This window comes from Rhinolophus sinicus, chromosome 8 (assembly GCF_057876585.1).
Source record: "Rhinolophus sinicus isolate RSI-liver-muscle chromosome 8, RSI-T2T, whole genome shotgun sequence".
In the NCBI taxonomy this organism is placed as follows: Eukaryota; Metazoa; Chordata; class Mammalia; order Chiroptera; family Rhinolophidae; genus Rhinolophus; species Rhinolophus sinicus.
Genome location: NC_142508.1, coordinates 72,588,954 through 72,602,652, shown reverse-complemented (window position 1 = coordinate 72,602,652; position 13,699 = coordinate 72,588,954). Strand labels below are relative to the sequence as shown.

Sequence of the window (13,699 nt, the reverse complement as noted above, 5' to 3'; positions counted from 1 at the left end):
GGCGAGGGCTCCAAGTCCTCCCCAACCTGGGGGTGAGGGACGACCTTGACCTCACCCGCATCCTCCACCAAGGACTCAGCAAGCATTTCCTCCTGGGACTACAAGCCCCCGACTTGGGCTGACTCAGCAAGCACTTCCCAGCCCACAAGGTCGCAATAACCTTTGCTTTCTCCGGCCTATGATGGTTGGAGAACCGTCCACATCTTCTCACCCCTCCACGGGGGTCCAGCTCTCCAACAGCTGCTCCTCTTGGTCTTCCTGAGACTGAGTGTTCATACGTATAAACTGCTCCATTACCTTTCGGAGAGTTTCGGCCGACACCATACATTGCTCACTGTGCCATGTGTCATGCAGGGTGTTATGTGGGGTCTCTAGTCCCACTCTCCACACAAAGACTCAGGATATGGTGAAGCCAAAAAGGAACACCCACGGAGCCATGGATAGAGGAGTCATACCACTATAGTCTCGCTGGTGGCTGGGTTGGAGACACAGGACGCAGGAGCCACAAGACCCGCAACCTGCCGTCCGCTTCTCTGCCAACCAACCTCACTTGCTAACTGCAATCCGCGCTTGCTAGCTCAGTCACAATCCACTGCTAGCGTAGCCACTGCAATTATATTAGTGGCCAATGGCTCACTGGTTACAGCTGATGGCCAACTAGCCATAGCTGATAGCCATCTGATCACAGTTGATGGCCATTTACTACCTGAGCCAGCACCTTTCCACGTGAGGCTGAGAGCCTGGAAACTGCACTCCTGGCTCTGTCCCCACAGATGTGCCAGAAAGACTTCAAGGAGCAGATGGGAAATGGAGGGGAAAGATGACCGGCTCCCTAATTCAATCTATACATTCAATGTGATCCCAATAAAAACACCAAATTATTTTTAGAGCTAGATTAGATAGTTTTAGTTTCATTGAAAAAAAGGAAAACAATGAGTCAGGAGAGGTAAAGGAGCCCAGGCAAGGCAGAAAGGAGGGAGGACCCTATATACAATAAGACAAGTGGGCTTTAGGAAGCCCCCAAGTGTGGAAGGACAAGCCACCACCCGGCCGGCTCTGAGCCCAGAGGCGGCTGAAGTACTGGCTTCTGTCTGGAAAGAGAAAAGGGCTTCAGCCTCCCCTGGGGCTCATGGTCCCAGGTCTGGACCCTGCTCAGAATCAGGCACACTCCCTCTGCATCCTCAGCCACTGCCTCAGGGGAAAGCCATGATCCTGGTCGGACTGTGCCACATGTCAAATCACCAAATGCAGCTGGCTTTTCTCTTGAGGTGGGACAGGAATGCTGGGAGATTGTGGGGACAGAGTCCTGGAGAGCAGTTTGCAGGCTCTCGGCCTCATGGAAAGGTGCTGGCTCGCTTAGTAGATGGCCATCCGCTGTGATTAGTTGGCCATCAGCTGTTACCGGTTAGCCATTTGCCACCAATATAACTGCCGTGGCTGAGCTAGCGGGTTGGTTGGTTGGTTGGTAGAGAAGCAGACTATGGCTTGCACATTGTGTGGCTCCTGCTTCCTGTGTCTCCAACCCAGCCGCCAGCGAGAGTATAGTGGTATGACTCCTCTATCTATGGCTCCGTGGGTGTTCTTTTTGGCCTCACCATATCCTGCGTTCTTGTGCAGGGAGTGGGAGCTGAGACCCTGGATTACAGCGGTCCCCAAGCCTTAGAAAGGGTGCCACGTACTTTCCAGAGGCCAGGCTCTTAGTGCTGACCCTGGTGCTGAACAAACCCTCTGGGAGAACAGTGTCCGCGTTGGCTGGCAGGATGCCCCCAGGCAGGCTACAGCAGATTTCTGACTTCTAAAGGAAGGGTCTGTCATTGCACCCTGAGGGGCTGAGCCTTGAATCGGTCACTTGGCAGTGCAGCCCTGAGTTGTCCCAGGGCCATTGGGAGGCCAAAGACTTGCTTATGAAATAACTTGGAGAAAACGCTCCCGGGAAAGATGGAGTTGGATTCCAGCAGTGAATTAAAGGAACTGACTTATCGGGCCGCAGTGGGAGCCCAGATGAAGTCCTGAAGTCCAGGCAAGAGAAAGATTGAGACACGTCCTTGGGTAAGAGTGAGACTCAGTGAGAAGTGTTTACAGACTCGGCTTCAGGAACAATGTCGGCCATTGATTCATCTACTCACTGAATTCAACAAGTATCGATAGTGGATCTACCGTGTGCCACGGGTTATACTTCATTGAACAAAAGAGACAAAGGCCTCTGTCCCATGGACTTACGTTCCTGTGGAGGTGGAGGTTGGGAGGGTACAAGTGGGAGACAAGCAACAAACAGCAGGCATAATGAGCAAGTGTATTAGAGGGTGGTAAGTATTACAGCAAAAAAGAAAAAAAATTAGAGCCAAGGAAGAGGTGGGGGTGGGTTGCAATTTCTAAATAGGGTAGGTTTCATTGAAAGGTGACATTTAAACAAAGATTTGAAGGAGATGAAGGAGTGAGTCACGCAGGTATCTAGGGAAAGAACATTCCATGCTGACAGGACAGTCTGTGCCAATATCCTAAGGAGAAAGTATCTAGCATGGTTGGAACACAGCAGGGGGCCAGTGTGGTTGGGGCAGAGTAAGCAAGGGGGGGGGGAGGTGCAGAACACACAAGCCCCCATGGCTTTTCCTCTGAGCAGGATGGAGAAGGACAGGAACATTCTGAACGGAGGACACTCCCACTCCCTGAAGCCACTATGCTGAGAAGAGACTGCAGGGTTCAAGGATGGAGGTAAGGGGACACCAGGGGACAGCGTAGGAATCCAGGGGCGAGATAACGGGCTCTGGGTGAATTCTAAAGGCAGAGCTGGGAGATCGCCTGACAGATGGGAAGTGGGGGTGGGAGAAAGAGGCGTCAAGGATGGCACCCCGGTTTCTGGCTCAAGTAACCGGAAAGAAGGGGCTGGCAAAGAACGGGGGAGGAGCCTACTTGGTGGGGTGGGCGGGAATCAGGATTCAGCCTGGGATTTGGTGGGTGTGACACCTGTTCCACACGTTGAGTAGGCAGCTGGCGTACACGTCTATAATTGGTGAGAGAAATCTGGGAGTCGTGGGCATATGGATGACATTTCAAGTCAGGAACACGTACTATTTGCCAGATATAGGTTCTAAGGCAGTTGCTGTGAACCAAACAAAGCCTTTTAATGTAGTTTCGATTATTATTTTCATTTTGCAGATGTGGCAACTGAGGCTCAGAGTGAAGTGAATTGCTCAAAGTCTCACAACTCATTGATGGCAGAGCTGAATTCACGGACAGTTACCCGACTGAGGGTCTGCCCCTGAGCCTTCGGCTCCACGGTGACCCCCTTGCCTAATTTTTCATAGCATGTCATATATGAGACATGGATAGCATTTGGATTGAGGGGTGGGTAATCCAGAAAAAAAAAAGGACAGGAGGAGCAAACCAAGTCACACAGTGAGGGACCACATGGATCCTTACGGAAGTTGAACTTTGGGGAGCTGCAAGATGAGACTGGAGAGGGAGGGATGGCCCAGATTGATGGTAGGGCTTAACTATTGGCCTGAAGAGTTTCATGTGGAGGGGGAAGGAAGCAGGAGATCATTGACAGTTCTTGAGGAGGGCCGTAGGTAGTGAGAGCAGCCCTTGCGAGAGACCCATCAGACACAGGCATGCAGGCTGGATGGGGTCCGGAGGCACCAGAGAAGAGGAAACAGACCTGGAAATTGTCGATACTGTCTGGGTGTGAAGGATTTGGGTTGAGTCAGTGGGAATGAGGGGGAAGTAAGGAAGCTGAGCATCACCTGAAGACATCGCTGAGCAGACGCTGGGCCTGGTGCGCTGAGGGGGCTGGAGGGCAAGAGTGAGTCAAGGACAAAGTTCCAGACCAGGGGAGCAGACGAGTAGGTGGGGAATGACGCTGGTCTGGACAGAAAAAAGGGAAGTTGGATGAGAGGGAACTTGGTCGGTTCTGCCTTTGTTGTTCTTGGGGCCGAGTGAATCACAAGGGAACAGATTTCTGCTCCTCAGGAACCCACAGTTCAGTGTGGGTGACATATCCACACAGAGCTGGCTGGACAGAGAAGCAGAGAGAGCTAAGGCATCTGACAGAGCCGGCGAGAAATGGTCAAAGGATAAGGCAGGGCCCAGGTGGGTGTGTTCGATCAGTCCCTAGTTGGGGCAGGGGACAGATTTAGGAAGCGTCCATCCTGAGGTCAAAGGCCTGAGTGGATGATTCAGGGAGGGAGAAGGTTGCTGGAGGTGCAAACAAATCCTGGGACATAGCCCAGGCATGCTTCTGCCACTTACTAGCTCTGTGTGTCCTTGGACCAGTTTTGTAACCACTATGATTGGCCCCCAGTTTCCTCATCTGTAAAATGTGGATAACACTTCTTACCTCCTAGGGCTGTTGTGAGGACACTGTAGACTCATAGATGTAACAACGGAGAACCCTACCCAGCCCGTGGTGAGAGCTCAGGGATGTTTCTGAGAAGAGAAACCCACAGAGCACTCACTCGGGGGGAAAACCATATCCCGAATCCCTGGGCGAGGAATGTCAAGAAAAGAAATGGTCCCAGTGATGACAGGGAGATTCACTGAACCAGCTGGAAACCAGGAATTTTATAGACATTATCTTAGCTAAATCTCTCAGCAACACCATGAGGGGACATTTATCAACACACCCATTTTACATATGAAGACAGTGAGGTGCATAGACTGGTCCTTAGTCACACAACCAGCGAGGGACTGGGGAGGGCTGCAGACGATGCTTCCAGAGCGTCGGCTGGTAACCACTGCCCCATCGTGCTTTTTGTGAGGGGATGACAAGTTCAGGTGGTGGCTGTCAGGGTTTGGAATGGCCCAGCGAGAGTGTGTCCCTAGAGTGTCAGGGCCAGAAACCACACTTCTAACAGTTAAATCACAAGTGGGCAGAGAGGAAATAGAAGTGGGAGGTGTAGACCACATATCGGAGAAGTTTGGTCATGAATGAAAGGAGAAATAGGAAGGGGACATGTTGGGTGTTAGGAGGGGGGGTGATGGGGTTCAAGAGAGGTTTTATGGGAGCAGAGAGACAGGGTCATGTCGCCATGAGCAGAGGGGAAGGGGACCACGGGATGGGAGGGCATCAAGAGCCAGTAGGGTGGGAGTGTAACTGAGGGCAGCAGGCCTCTTGCAGATGAAGAAGGAATGAGATCAAAGCCACAGTTGAAGCAATTCAGGTTTGGTAGAAGGCAGAAATGGCCACAACCCACAAGGAAGTTGTAAACTGGATGGAAAAGGAGTCAGAGTGCCTTGGTTGAGTTCTGCCTCATTCATGACAGGAGGATTCAAGTGTGTCTCATGAACTGGTAGGACACACTGGGTCAAAAATAATTTGTTCTGGAGTGAAGGAGCCTCTGGGATGGAATGCAAGTTGGGCCCATGTTGTAGTTCAGAAATTTATAAGTGTCCATCATTCATTAACCCATTCACCTATCCTTCCATCCATCTTTCTATTCATCCATCCACCATTCACTCATCCTTCCATCTATCCATTCATCCATTCATCCATCCACCCATTCACCCAACCACCCACCTTGTCATCCATTCAATAAAAAATATTTGATTGAGCACCTACTAAGTGCAAATTCCTGGAGGTACAAGTTGGAGCACAAAAGAGATCCTATTTTCCAGGAGGGCACAGCAATAAACCAATAATCACAATGCAATGTGAAGTGAGCATGATGGGGAAGTTAGTGACCTGTGAGGACACAGAGGAAAGTGGGGGCTGAAGGAAGGAAGTGAGGGTTTAAATTGCGATCTAAAAAAGGGTAGGAGTGAAAGGAAGTGGGGTGTGCGCGAGCAAGGAGAGAGTGTTCTAGGCAGGAGGAACAGCCTGCCCAAAGGCTTGGGTGTCAGTGAGAGCCTAGCATTTCCCAGGAACTAAAAGAAGGTTGACGTGGCTAGAACAAAGTGACGGGGTCGGTGGTGGGGTGGGAGGCAAAAATTGAGGCTGGAGAAGTCGGCAGAAATCTGGACTTCGTTCTCAGAGCAATGGGGAGGCACTGAAGGATTTTGAGAGGGAGGAGCCTTGCTCAGATTTGTGTTTCGGGAAGATGACTGAGCTTTAGTGAGGAGGACAGACTAAAGGGACAAGCCGTGAAGCTGAGAGAGGAGTGTAGGGAGGTGGTCCGGCAGAGGGATGAAGGGGGTGGCCATGGGGATGGTGAGGAGGAGATGGATTCAAAACACATCGAGGTGGTCGAGTCAACAGGTCTTGCCGATCGAACGTGGAAAGTGAGGGATGACCCTTGTGTATCTGACCTGAGGAGTCAAGGAGACCGACCAGCTGTCAGGAACGTTTGACACATCAGTGAGCACGGCAGGCCCTTGGGACAGGGGAGTGGGGCATATTTTCAGATGGGGGCATTGAGATAACATTTGGGACCTTCACCTCTCAGCCCCCATGGGGAGGGCAGGATGAATGTGGCTTTAGCGACAGCTAAAGGATGGATGGAGCTGAGTGAATAAAGACTAGATCCTGATCGAGATGCTCTGAGAACCTGAGCGAGTCATTGCACCTCCTGGAGCCTCAGCTGCCACTCCAGTGACAGCTGTCACGTGCAACTTGAAGATAATGAAGAGCCTCCACCCCATCAACCTATCCCGACCTCTGAGCCTGGGGCTAAGTTCTTGGCTGTTGTGACAGCCCCGGCCCACAGCAGAGCCAGGGGTAGGGCAGGAATCCTCCCTACTTTCCTCTCTTTCAGGCTGAAGGACCCAGGATTCAGCTGGTTCAACCCTTCAGGCTAAAGCGGGGTGGGGAGGTGAGGGTGTTGAACACTTTCAGCTGGTTTTACCCCGAGGGGACTCCCCGTGGCAACAGTCTTGGGGCTGGAGCAGAAGGCGTGGCAGGTGCATAGGCAGAGTGTGGGGCCAGTTTGAGTCAGCGGTGTTCAGACAGGGAGTTGTCGTCGCTTCCTCCCACTCAGACCCAATTCTTCTTTGACTCTGGTCTCCTAACTGGTCCCTGTCTGGCCTGCTGCTCATCCTGTGCCCTTGCCTTTCCTCTGGCAGGAGTGCCCTGTTACCGCTTTGTAGAGGTCTGCCTCACTGCCGCCTCCTCCAGGGAGCATTCCTGATTCCTGTGACAGACCTCCGAGCCTTAGAATCCTCACGGCACCGTAAAGGTCTCCTGAGGCCCTTATCAAAGGCCCAGACTCCAGGACACTCCATCTGGAAGGTCCCGTGGAATCTATTTCATAGCTGGAAGAACCAAAGAGGAATAAGTCAGTTAATCTTTGGTGAGGAAACCACCACAGAAATGTCCCTGGTCTCTGTGGCCTCCCAAGTAAGGCCAAAAGGTGTGCTCAGCCCTCGACAGTTTCTCCCAGGCACCTGCTCATCTCACCTCCTTGTCCTTTGGTCCTGTATTCACTTAGTCAAGCCTCATGGAAAGCCCACTGTGAGCCAGGCACTGCGCTTGGCGCTGGGGATACCCATGGTTCTGGGCAAAGCAGACGTGCCCCTGTCCTCACGGAGCTTGCTCTCTCAGTGTTACCTCCGGGCCATTTTGCCCACCGGTGTTCCTTCCTTGATCTCTGCACATTCCCTCCTCTGCACCTTTGCTAAGCACTTTCCTCATGTGGAATGCCTGTCCCTCCTTTTCTTGGTTTGACTCTTCCCACGCACAAGGCCAAGCTCACTGGCTTCCTCCTCCATGCAGCCTTCCAAGTTGGCCAGAAGCAATGTCTCCCTGCCCTGGGCCCCATGGCCTTTTAGCTCACCTGTACATCCCCATGTGGGGCCAGGCCTTGTTCCTCCAGCCCCACCAGCTTCAAACGCCCCCTAGGGCCGGGGGCTGCGTCTGGCCTCTGCCCGCCCACCGTTCCTGGCACAGCTAGGAGCACACAACAGGTGCTCACTGGCACACTTGCTGCTTTGTTCCCCCTCCCTCCCCTGCCAGACAGCCTGCAGCAGCCCAGAGCTAGTGCAGACCCTCTGCTCCTGTTGTTTTCACCCATTCCTTAGAAGGGGCTGGGGAATTTGGGTCCTTCCAGAGAAAAGTTTTGAGTCTGTTGCAGAACAACGGGGACTGGAAACCCACTCAGGGAGTTTCCCCAGAAGTGGGGGCTGGGGCCTCGCCGTTAACAAACTGCTACTCATCATCGGAACAGTCCCCTGTTGTCTGGCCCAGAACATTCGGTGGGGGTGAGGGGGCAGTGGCTGTCGCAGGTGGAGAAGCCACACGCAGTGGGCAGCAGCCACTGGGCAGAGGCCATGGAGAGCAGAGAGGTCAGGAGCCTTTCCACCTGAGAGGGGAGCATCAGCAGAGACACACTGCCTCGGTCTCCTCCTAGGACCCGGGCCTTCCCCATGTGCCTCTGGGCTTTGGTGTTTCCTCTGGGCCCAAGGCTCTGTCTCCAGGTCAGAGCTTCCCTCTCCCCAGCCAGGGTCACCAGGGCACCAGCACCCCTTCCCCAGCCCAGCCCAGACTCCTCTGAGTCACTAGGTTGGGGACTACTGGGTGTTCCTCTGTTGGAGATGGAGGTTGCCACCCCCCACTTCTGCAGGAAGCTGGAGTCAAACATAAGCACAAGCAGGGAGACCCCACTCTCCTCCTCTCCTCTCCAGTGCACGTGCAAATGGAAGCCTGCTCTGGGGACAGGAGGCATGGCCCAGCCAGAGGGGCAGGGGGACAGGGACCCAGACTGTGGCTTGAGAAGTGGGCAGACTTAGGGGTCTCTGGCAGGTGATGTAACCCTAAGAGAAGCAGAGAAATGTTCATGTGGGGTCCTCTTTAGAGGTAAATCTTTCTCATATTTACCCTCGGACAGTCCAAATGTCCCTCTACAGGTGATGAAACTGAGGCCCAGAGAGGGTCTGTGAACTGCCCAGGGTCACACAGTGAGACCGTGACAGAGGATCCCGCCTACGAGGAGGTTCTGCCATAGACAAGGGGACGCCCCATCCCCAGGAACTGAAGCAGCCTTAGCCTCCCAAGGTGGCCCTGGGGGAGGAGGAGAAGCATCTAGCCTTTCCTTCTTATGGTCTAGTCCAGTGTCGGTGTCACCGTTTCCTCTTGCAGGTTCACCATGAGGACGGATGAGGTTCTGTCTGAGCAGCGTTCCTGGTAGAGTCCGGCACCAGCAAACACCCCCTACTATTGCCATCATCGCTGGAAATGCACATTTACTAATGAGCACACAGCTGACGGTGAGAGGGCAAATGCACCTGACACCATGTTGCAGGGGCCGTCATTCCGAGCTGCCCCAGGTAACTCAGGGACATGGTGGAGCCAGGCCTAAGTCCCGCAATCAGAATCAAAGCCCTGGGCCACCTTACTTAGAGGCTGCCCTGCACTTTCACATAGTTAAGGGACCCTCATGCTCGGTCCAGGGGAGCTCGAAACACACGATCGGCCATTTTCTCTGGTGACCAGAGGGCTGACCTGATGCAGTGATGCTGTGGCCCCTGGGTTCCTGGAGCGTCTGCGCAGGGTCTGGTTCGGGCTGGACTCTGACTGCGTGTGTGATGCGGACTTGGCTCTGCTGGGAGCCAGAGGCATCATCCTCACTCGTGGGTCCTTTCCTTCTGTTCTTCAGCCTCGTGTGAGACGCCACATTTGTGGGAATGTGGCTTTCCAATCTATCCAAGTGCAAATTCGGACTAAATGGTGATTCACACTGTTCTGCTTCTGGCCTTCTGTGGTTCAGAGGAAGACCGTGAACTTGAATTTGGGGAACGACCCACAACCAAAGTTGTCTGGGCATCAGGGCTTTCTCAGAATGAGGTGGAGCTTGCACCCCCCCTGCAGAGAGACACCTGTGTGCCGTGCAGCTCGCCAGCCCTGGGGAGACCTTCCTGCACCCTGACCCCCGCCTGGCCCAGACGAAGAGCCTCTCTTGGCCCCTGCCTGGCTGTCCCCAACACGAGCCAGGGCGTCACGCACAAAGGAGGCTCCCCAGCTTCTGAACGGGGATGAACCCAGTTTAAGTTGGAGGCTTTTCTGTTCTAGTAATAGAGGAACCAAGAAATATGCCCTGCAAAAGGAGAAGTGTGTCATTGGGGCCCCTGGACACACACACCCCACCTCTGTCCCCCGTTGAATGCCCATTCTCTGGAAAGCCACAAACATTCCAAGCCTGGACTTCTACCGAATCATCTCAAATTCTTCAAACTTTACTATCTAGGGAAGGATGTGGGGTGGAGGAGGTGACAGGAGGCGGGGCAAGGTCCCCGAAGAGGTTAAATAGGTCACTTCCACACTTGGCTCTCATCCCTGTCTTCCCTGAGCAGAGACCCTCTCCTGGATTCCCGGCACCATGACCCCACTGAAGATGATCCTCCTGGTCACCCTTCTTCTGGCGGTTTCTCTGCAGGACACCCATGCAGGTGAGAGCAGAGGAGGGGGCAGGCGCTGAGGCCACAGCAGCCACACACACATATGTGTGTATTATTTGCACCCCACTTATTCTTACAAAGATGTGAGATGCAGGCGACAATGGGATTTTTGAGGGAGGCATTCAGAGGAAAGTAGTGACGAAGCCGAGGAGGAGGACGAGGACGCAGGAGAAGCTAAGGGCGCTCCAGAGCTTGGGGATGGGCTTGGCGAGGAAGAAAGTGTGCGCGCATCTCACTCTGCAGTGGTTTGAGGCAGTGACTATGGCTGTTTTGACGGTGGAACGTGAGCAATTCTCAAAAGTATTGGTGAGCATCTGTTTTATGAATGGGTTTTGCATACCATGAGGGAATCAGCATAAAAGCAGGAGAATTGGTTTTCAGAGGATATGAAAAAAGAGGTTTTTACATTCAGTTGGGAAAGGAAGACTGAAATCAGGCACAAAGCCAGCGAGTGACCTGCTTGGCGACAGAACCACAGTCCCTGAGGTTACCTTCTCAGCGGGCCGCTCAGCTGTGAGACAGACCAGGTCACAGCCCAGACATGGTCAGAGGGCAATCAGGGCTTCTTAGAAAACAGCTAGCATGGTATTATCTAAAGCCACAGGTCACCAGTTTGCCTATTTGCAAGTGTTGGATATTTGTCATCATATAGAGACTAGGAAACTGAGCCCCAGGAAAGTGTCTCAACACCTCAGGCCTCCGTTTTATCATCTGTAAAATGGGGTAGTGATAGCACCTGTCTCCAGATGTGCTGTGAGGACTCAGTGAACTGCTGCGGCGAAAGGTTCAGCCCAGAGGCTGGCCCAGAGTAAACATGTGCCAGTTCAGGGCTGGTATTGAGTGTGCACTCACAGATGTACACAGACATGCACACACACAGACATACGGTAAATAAGCATGCACGACTCCCCCAAACACACAGACGCACACACACGCACTCACACACACTCACACATAGACATATGAAGACACACATTCACAACAGACATATACAAACCCTCCCAGACACACACAGATACATGTACGTACATACCTGCAAACACCCAGGGTTTCCCAAAGTCCATATGGAGAACTCATGCATACGAATGTGTACACATCGACACACAGACACATGGGCAGGCCCCTCACATACTCCCCACATAGAAACACACTCACAGCCCCTCCATCACAAATCCCCCAACAACACACAGAAACGGACACAACCCCCCCAAAACACAGACCCAGCCCTATACCTCATAAACACACACACGAGGACACACACACACATGCACATGGGGACTCCCCTCCACAGATACATCAGCGCACACAGACCCAGCACAGACAGACCCTCCCCACAGCCACAAACCCACCCAGGTACCCCCCACCCCACTCACAGACACATCTGTTCCTGTTTGTTTCTCTGTAGTTCGAGCTACCAATGTGGGCCGGGAGTGTTGCGGGCAGTACTTCAAAGGAGCCGTTCCTCTCAGAAGGCTGGTGCACTGGTATAAGACCTCAGAGGACTGTCCCAAGGAAGCCATTGTGTAAGTCTGCCGCTGACCCCCTGCTCCTGGGAGCTGAGTGTGGGAGAAAGAGGACCCTGGAGCTCCCAGAAGGGCCACTGGGGAGAGGAGAAGAGAGAATGGGGCCTTCGTTGTCCCCTCCACCCCAGTCTTGCTCCTCAGGGCAGTTTCTGCACCCCACACTGCAATGCCCAAAAGGCCCCTAGGCCATGAGGTCCACCCTCTTCATTGATTTATGGGACACCAAGGCCCTGAGAGAAATGGGACAGCCCCATGTCACACAGGCAATTGCAGCCCATGTAGTCTCTTCCCCTGGCCTGGGCCCGAGCCCGTCTGAGCAGAGCTCCAGGCGCCAGGCCCCTAGCAGGCTGTGGGTGAGCTAGGCTATCTGAGGTTGGTGCCTGAAGGTCCCGCAGCCCTGGCTCTCTGGGAGGGTTCTGAATCACTGAGGACACAGTCTGCTGTCCCAGCTTTCCCACTAACCCCGTGTGACTTCTGCAGGTCCCCGTCAGTGCAGGTGAGGCTGGTCCCAGGGCTCTAGCAGGCCTTCCCTCCCTGACACCCTTGATGGTTTTCTCCTTCCGTGTAGGTTTTTAACTGTTCAGGGCAAGTCCATCTGTTCAGACCCCAAGGACGTGAGGGTGAAGAAGGCAATGAAACACTTGAAAATCATCAAGAAGTCAAGTGGTGATGTGTCCTGATTTCTCCCTGGACCATTTGGAAACTTTTGGAGGCCTCAGTATTTGCTACCCCAAACCTCAGCTGCTTGGTTCCAATGAAGGCCCTCCAAGGACAAAGAGGATCCTAGGTCTCCTTTTCTGAACTGGAACCATGGCGTGAAAGGGCTCAGATTAAACTCTCTCTCCCTCAGCCTGGGTCAGCGTGTTCTCTCTGTCCGTGATGTCACACTGAAAACGCCCTCAAAGGACATCTGGTGTCCCTGTCCAGGTCAGAAAGGGAACTGAGGCTTAGAGGGGGTCATGGCTGCAGGCCACACTCAAGTGAGGGGCGGCCTGATGAGAAAGGCCCAGGTAGGGGTGGGGCTAAGGAGGTCCATGGGATAAACAGGGCAGGGGTGGACAAGAGGCTCAGCAGACCCTTCTCTCTGCCTTGCACTGGCAGGAAGGGGTTCTGGAAAGGGTCATCCGGGTTCTCTCCCATCTTGTCTGCCCCTGAAGTCCTCCAGTCTCTTCCCAGACTAGCCTTTGTGCTCATCTGTGATCCCTTGCCCTGCAAGGAGCTGAGGACACACTTCCCCTTAAGCAATTGATCCAATTCCACAAATGTTTCCAGGCCCCTTCCTTGTAGAGGTTCCGCCAGGCACTGGGGAGCTCCCTGGCCTGGGGGTTCTTGCAGCCCCTTCCCTATCTTGCCCACTTCCCACACACTGCAGTCCAGCCAGCCCAGAGAATCTTTGCGAGACCCACCTCCTTTTCCCAGCTCAAATCCCAGGCTGGCTTCCAGGGCCCACGTCCTCTGCCTGCTTCCAGGCTGTCTGAGGTCTGAGCCAGCTTCCCTTCCCACTGCACCCAGCCCTCATCTCTGGCTCCAGTCAGCCTGCCTCACCCTCCCGGCATAGACATCCCACCCAGTGTCAGCCAGAACTGCCTCCAGGAAGCCTTTCCTGATTCCTCCAGCTCTTTCCTGCCGATTCCTCCAGTTTTTAGGAAGTGTAGGGCAGCCTGCCCTGTGACAATCCCTTTTTGTCAATGTGACAAATCCTGTGCGGTTCTGTCAGTGCTGTCCAATAAGTGGGGAGCTCTGTGAGCCACCCTGGGGGCCCCACAGCCCACATACTCAGAAGGATGAGGATGGGGAGGTAATGGCTCATCACTCTCAGCCCCCTCTGTCCAGGCCCAGCTCAGGGCTGGAGC

At 53.7% G+C, this 13,699-nt stretch overlaps 1 protein-coding gene across 2 annotated transcripts; it reads left to right on the top strand.

The window, feature by feature from the left end:
• Window positions 1–2,555: 2,555 nt before the first annotated feature.
• On the top strand, window positions 2,556–12,695 carry CCL17 (C-C motif chemokine ligand 17). Of its 2 annotated transcripts, none has more exons than XM_074315908.2 (5): window positions 2,556–2,712; window positions 9,008–9,135; window positions 10,219–10,314; window positions 11,729–11,846; window positions 12,415–12,695. In XM_074315908.2, the coding sequence occupies exons 3-5, from the start codon at window positions 10,245–10,247 to the stop codon at window positions 12,524–12,526; spliced, it is 300 nt and encodes a 99-aa protein (XP_074172009.1). In that variant the 5' UTR covers window positions 2,556–2,712; window positions 9,008–9,135; window positions 10,219–10,244; the 3' UTR covers window positions 12,527–12,695. The 2 variants fall into 2 exon arrangements, with proteins under 2 accessions (XP_074172009.1, XP_074172008.1); XM_074315907.2 differs by having other exon boundaries at window positions 9,008–9,195.
• Window positions 12,696–13,699: the final 1,004 nt, after the last annotated feature.

Excerpts from the sequence above, each read along its gene's own strand:
- CCL17 (XM_074315907.2), top strand. The coding sequence starts at position 9,162 with ATGTTGCAGGGGCCGTCATTCCGAGCTGCCCCAG. Across the intron at positions 10,315-11,728 it reads TCTGCAGGACACCCATGCAG|TTCGAGCTACCAATGTGGGC; the intron begins GTGAGAGCAGAG and ends GTTTCTCTGTAG. Across the intron at positions 11,847-12,414 it reads TGTCCCAAGGAAGCCATTGT|GTTTTTAACTGTTCAGGGCA; the intron begins GTAAGTCTGCCG and ends CCTTCCGTGTAG.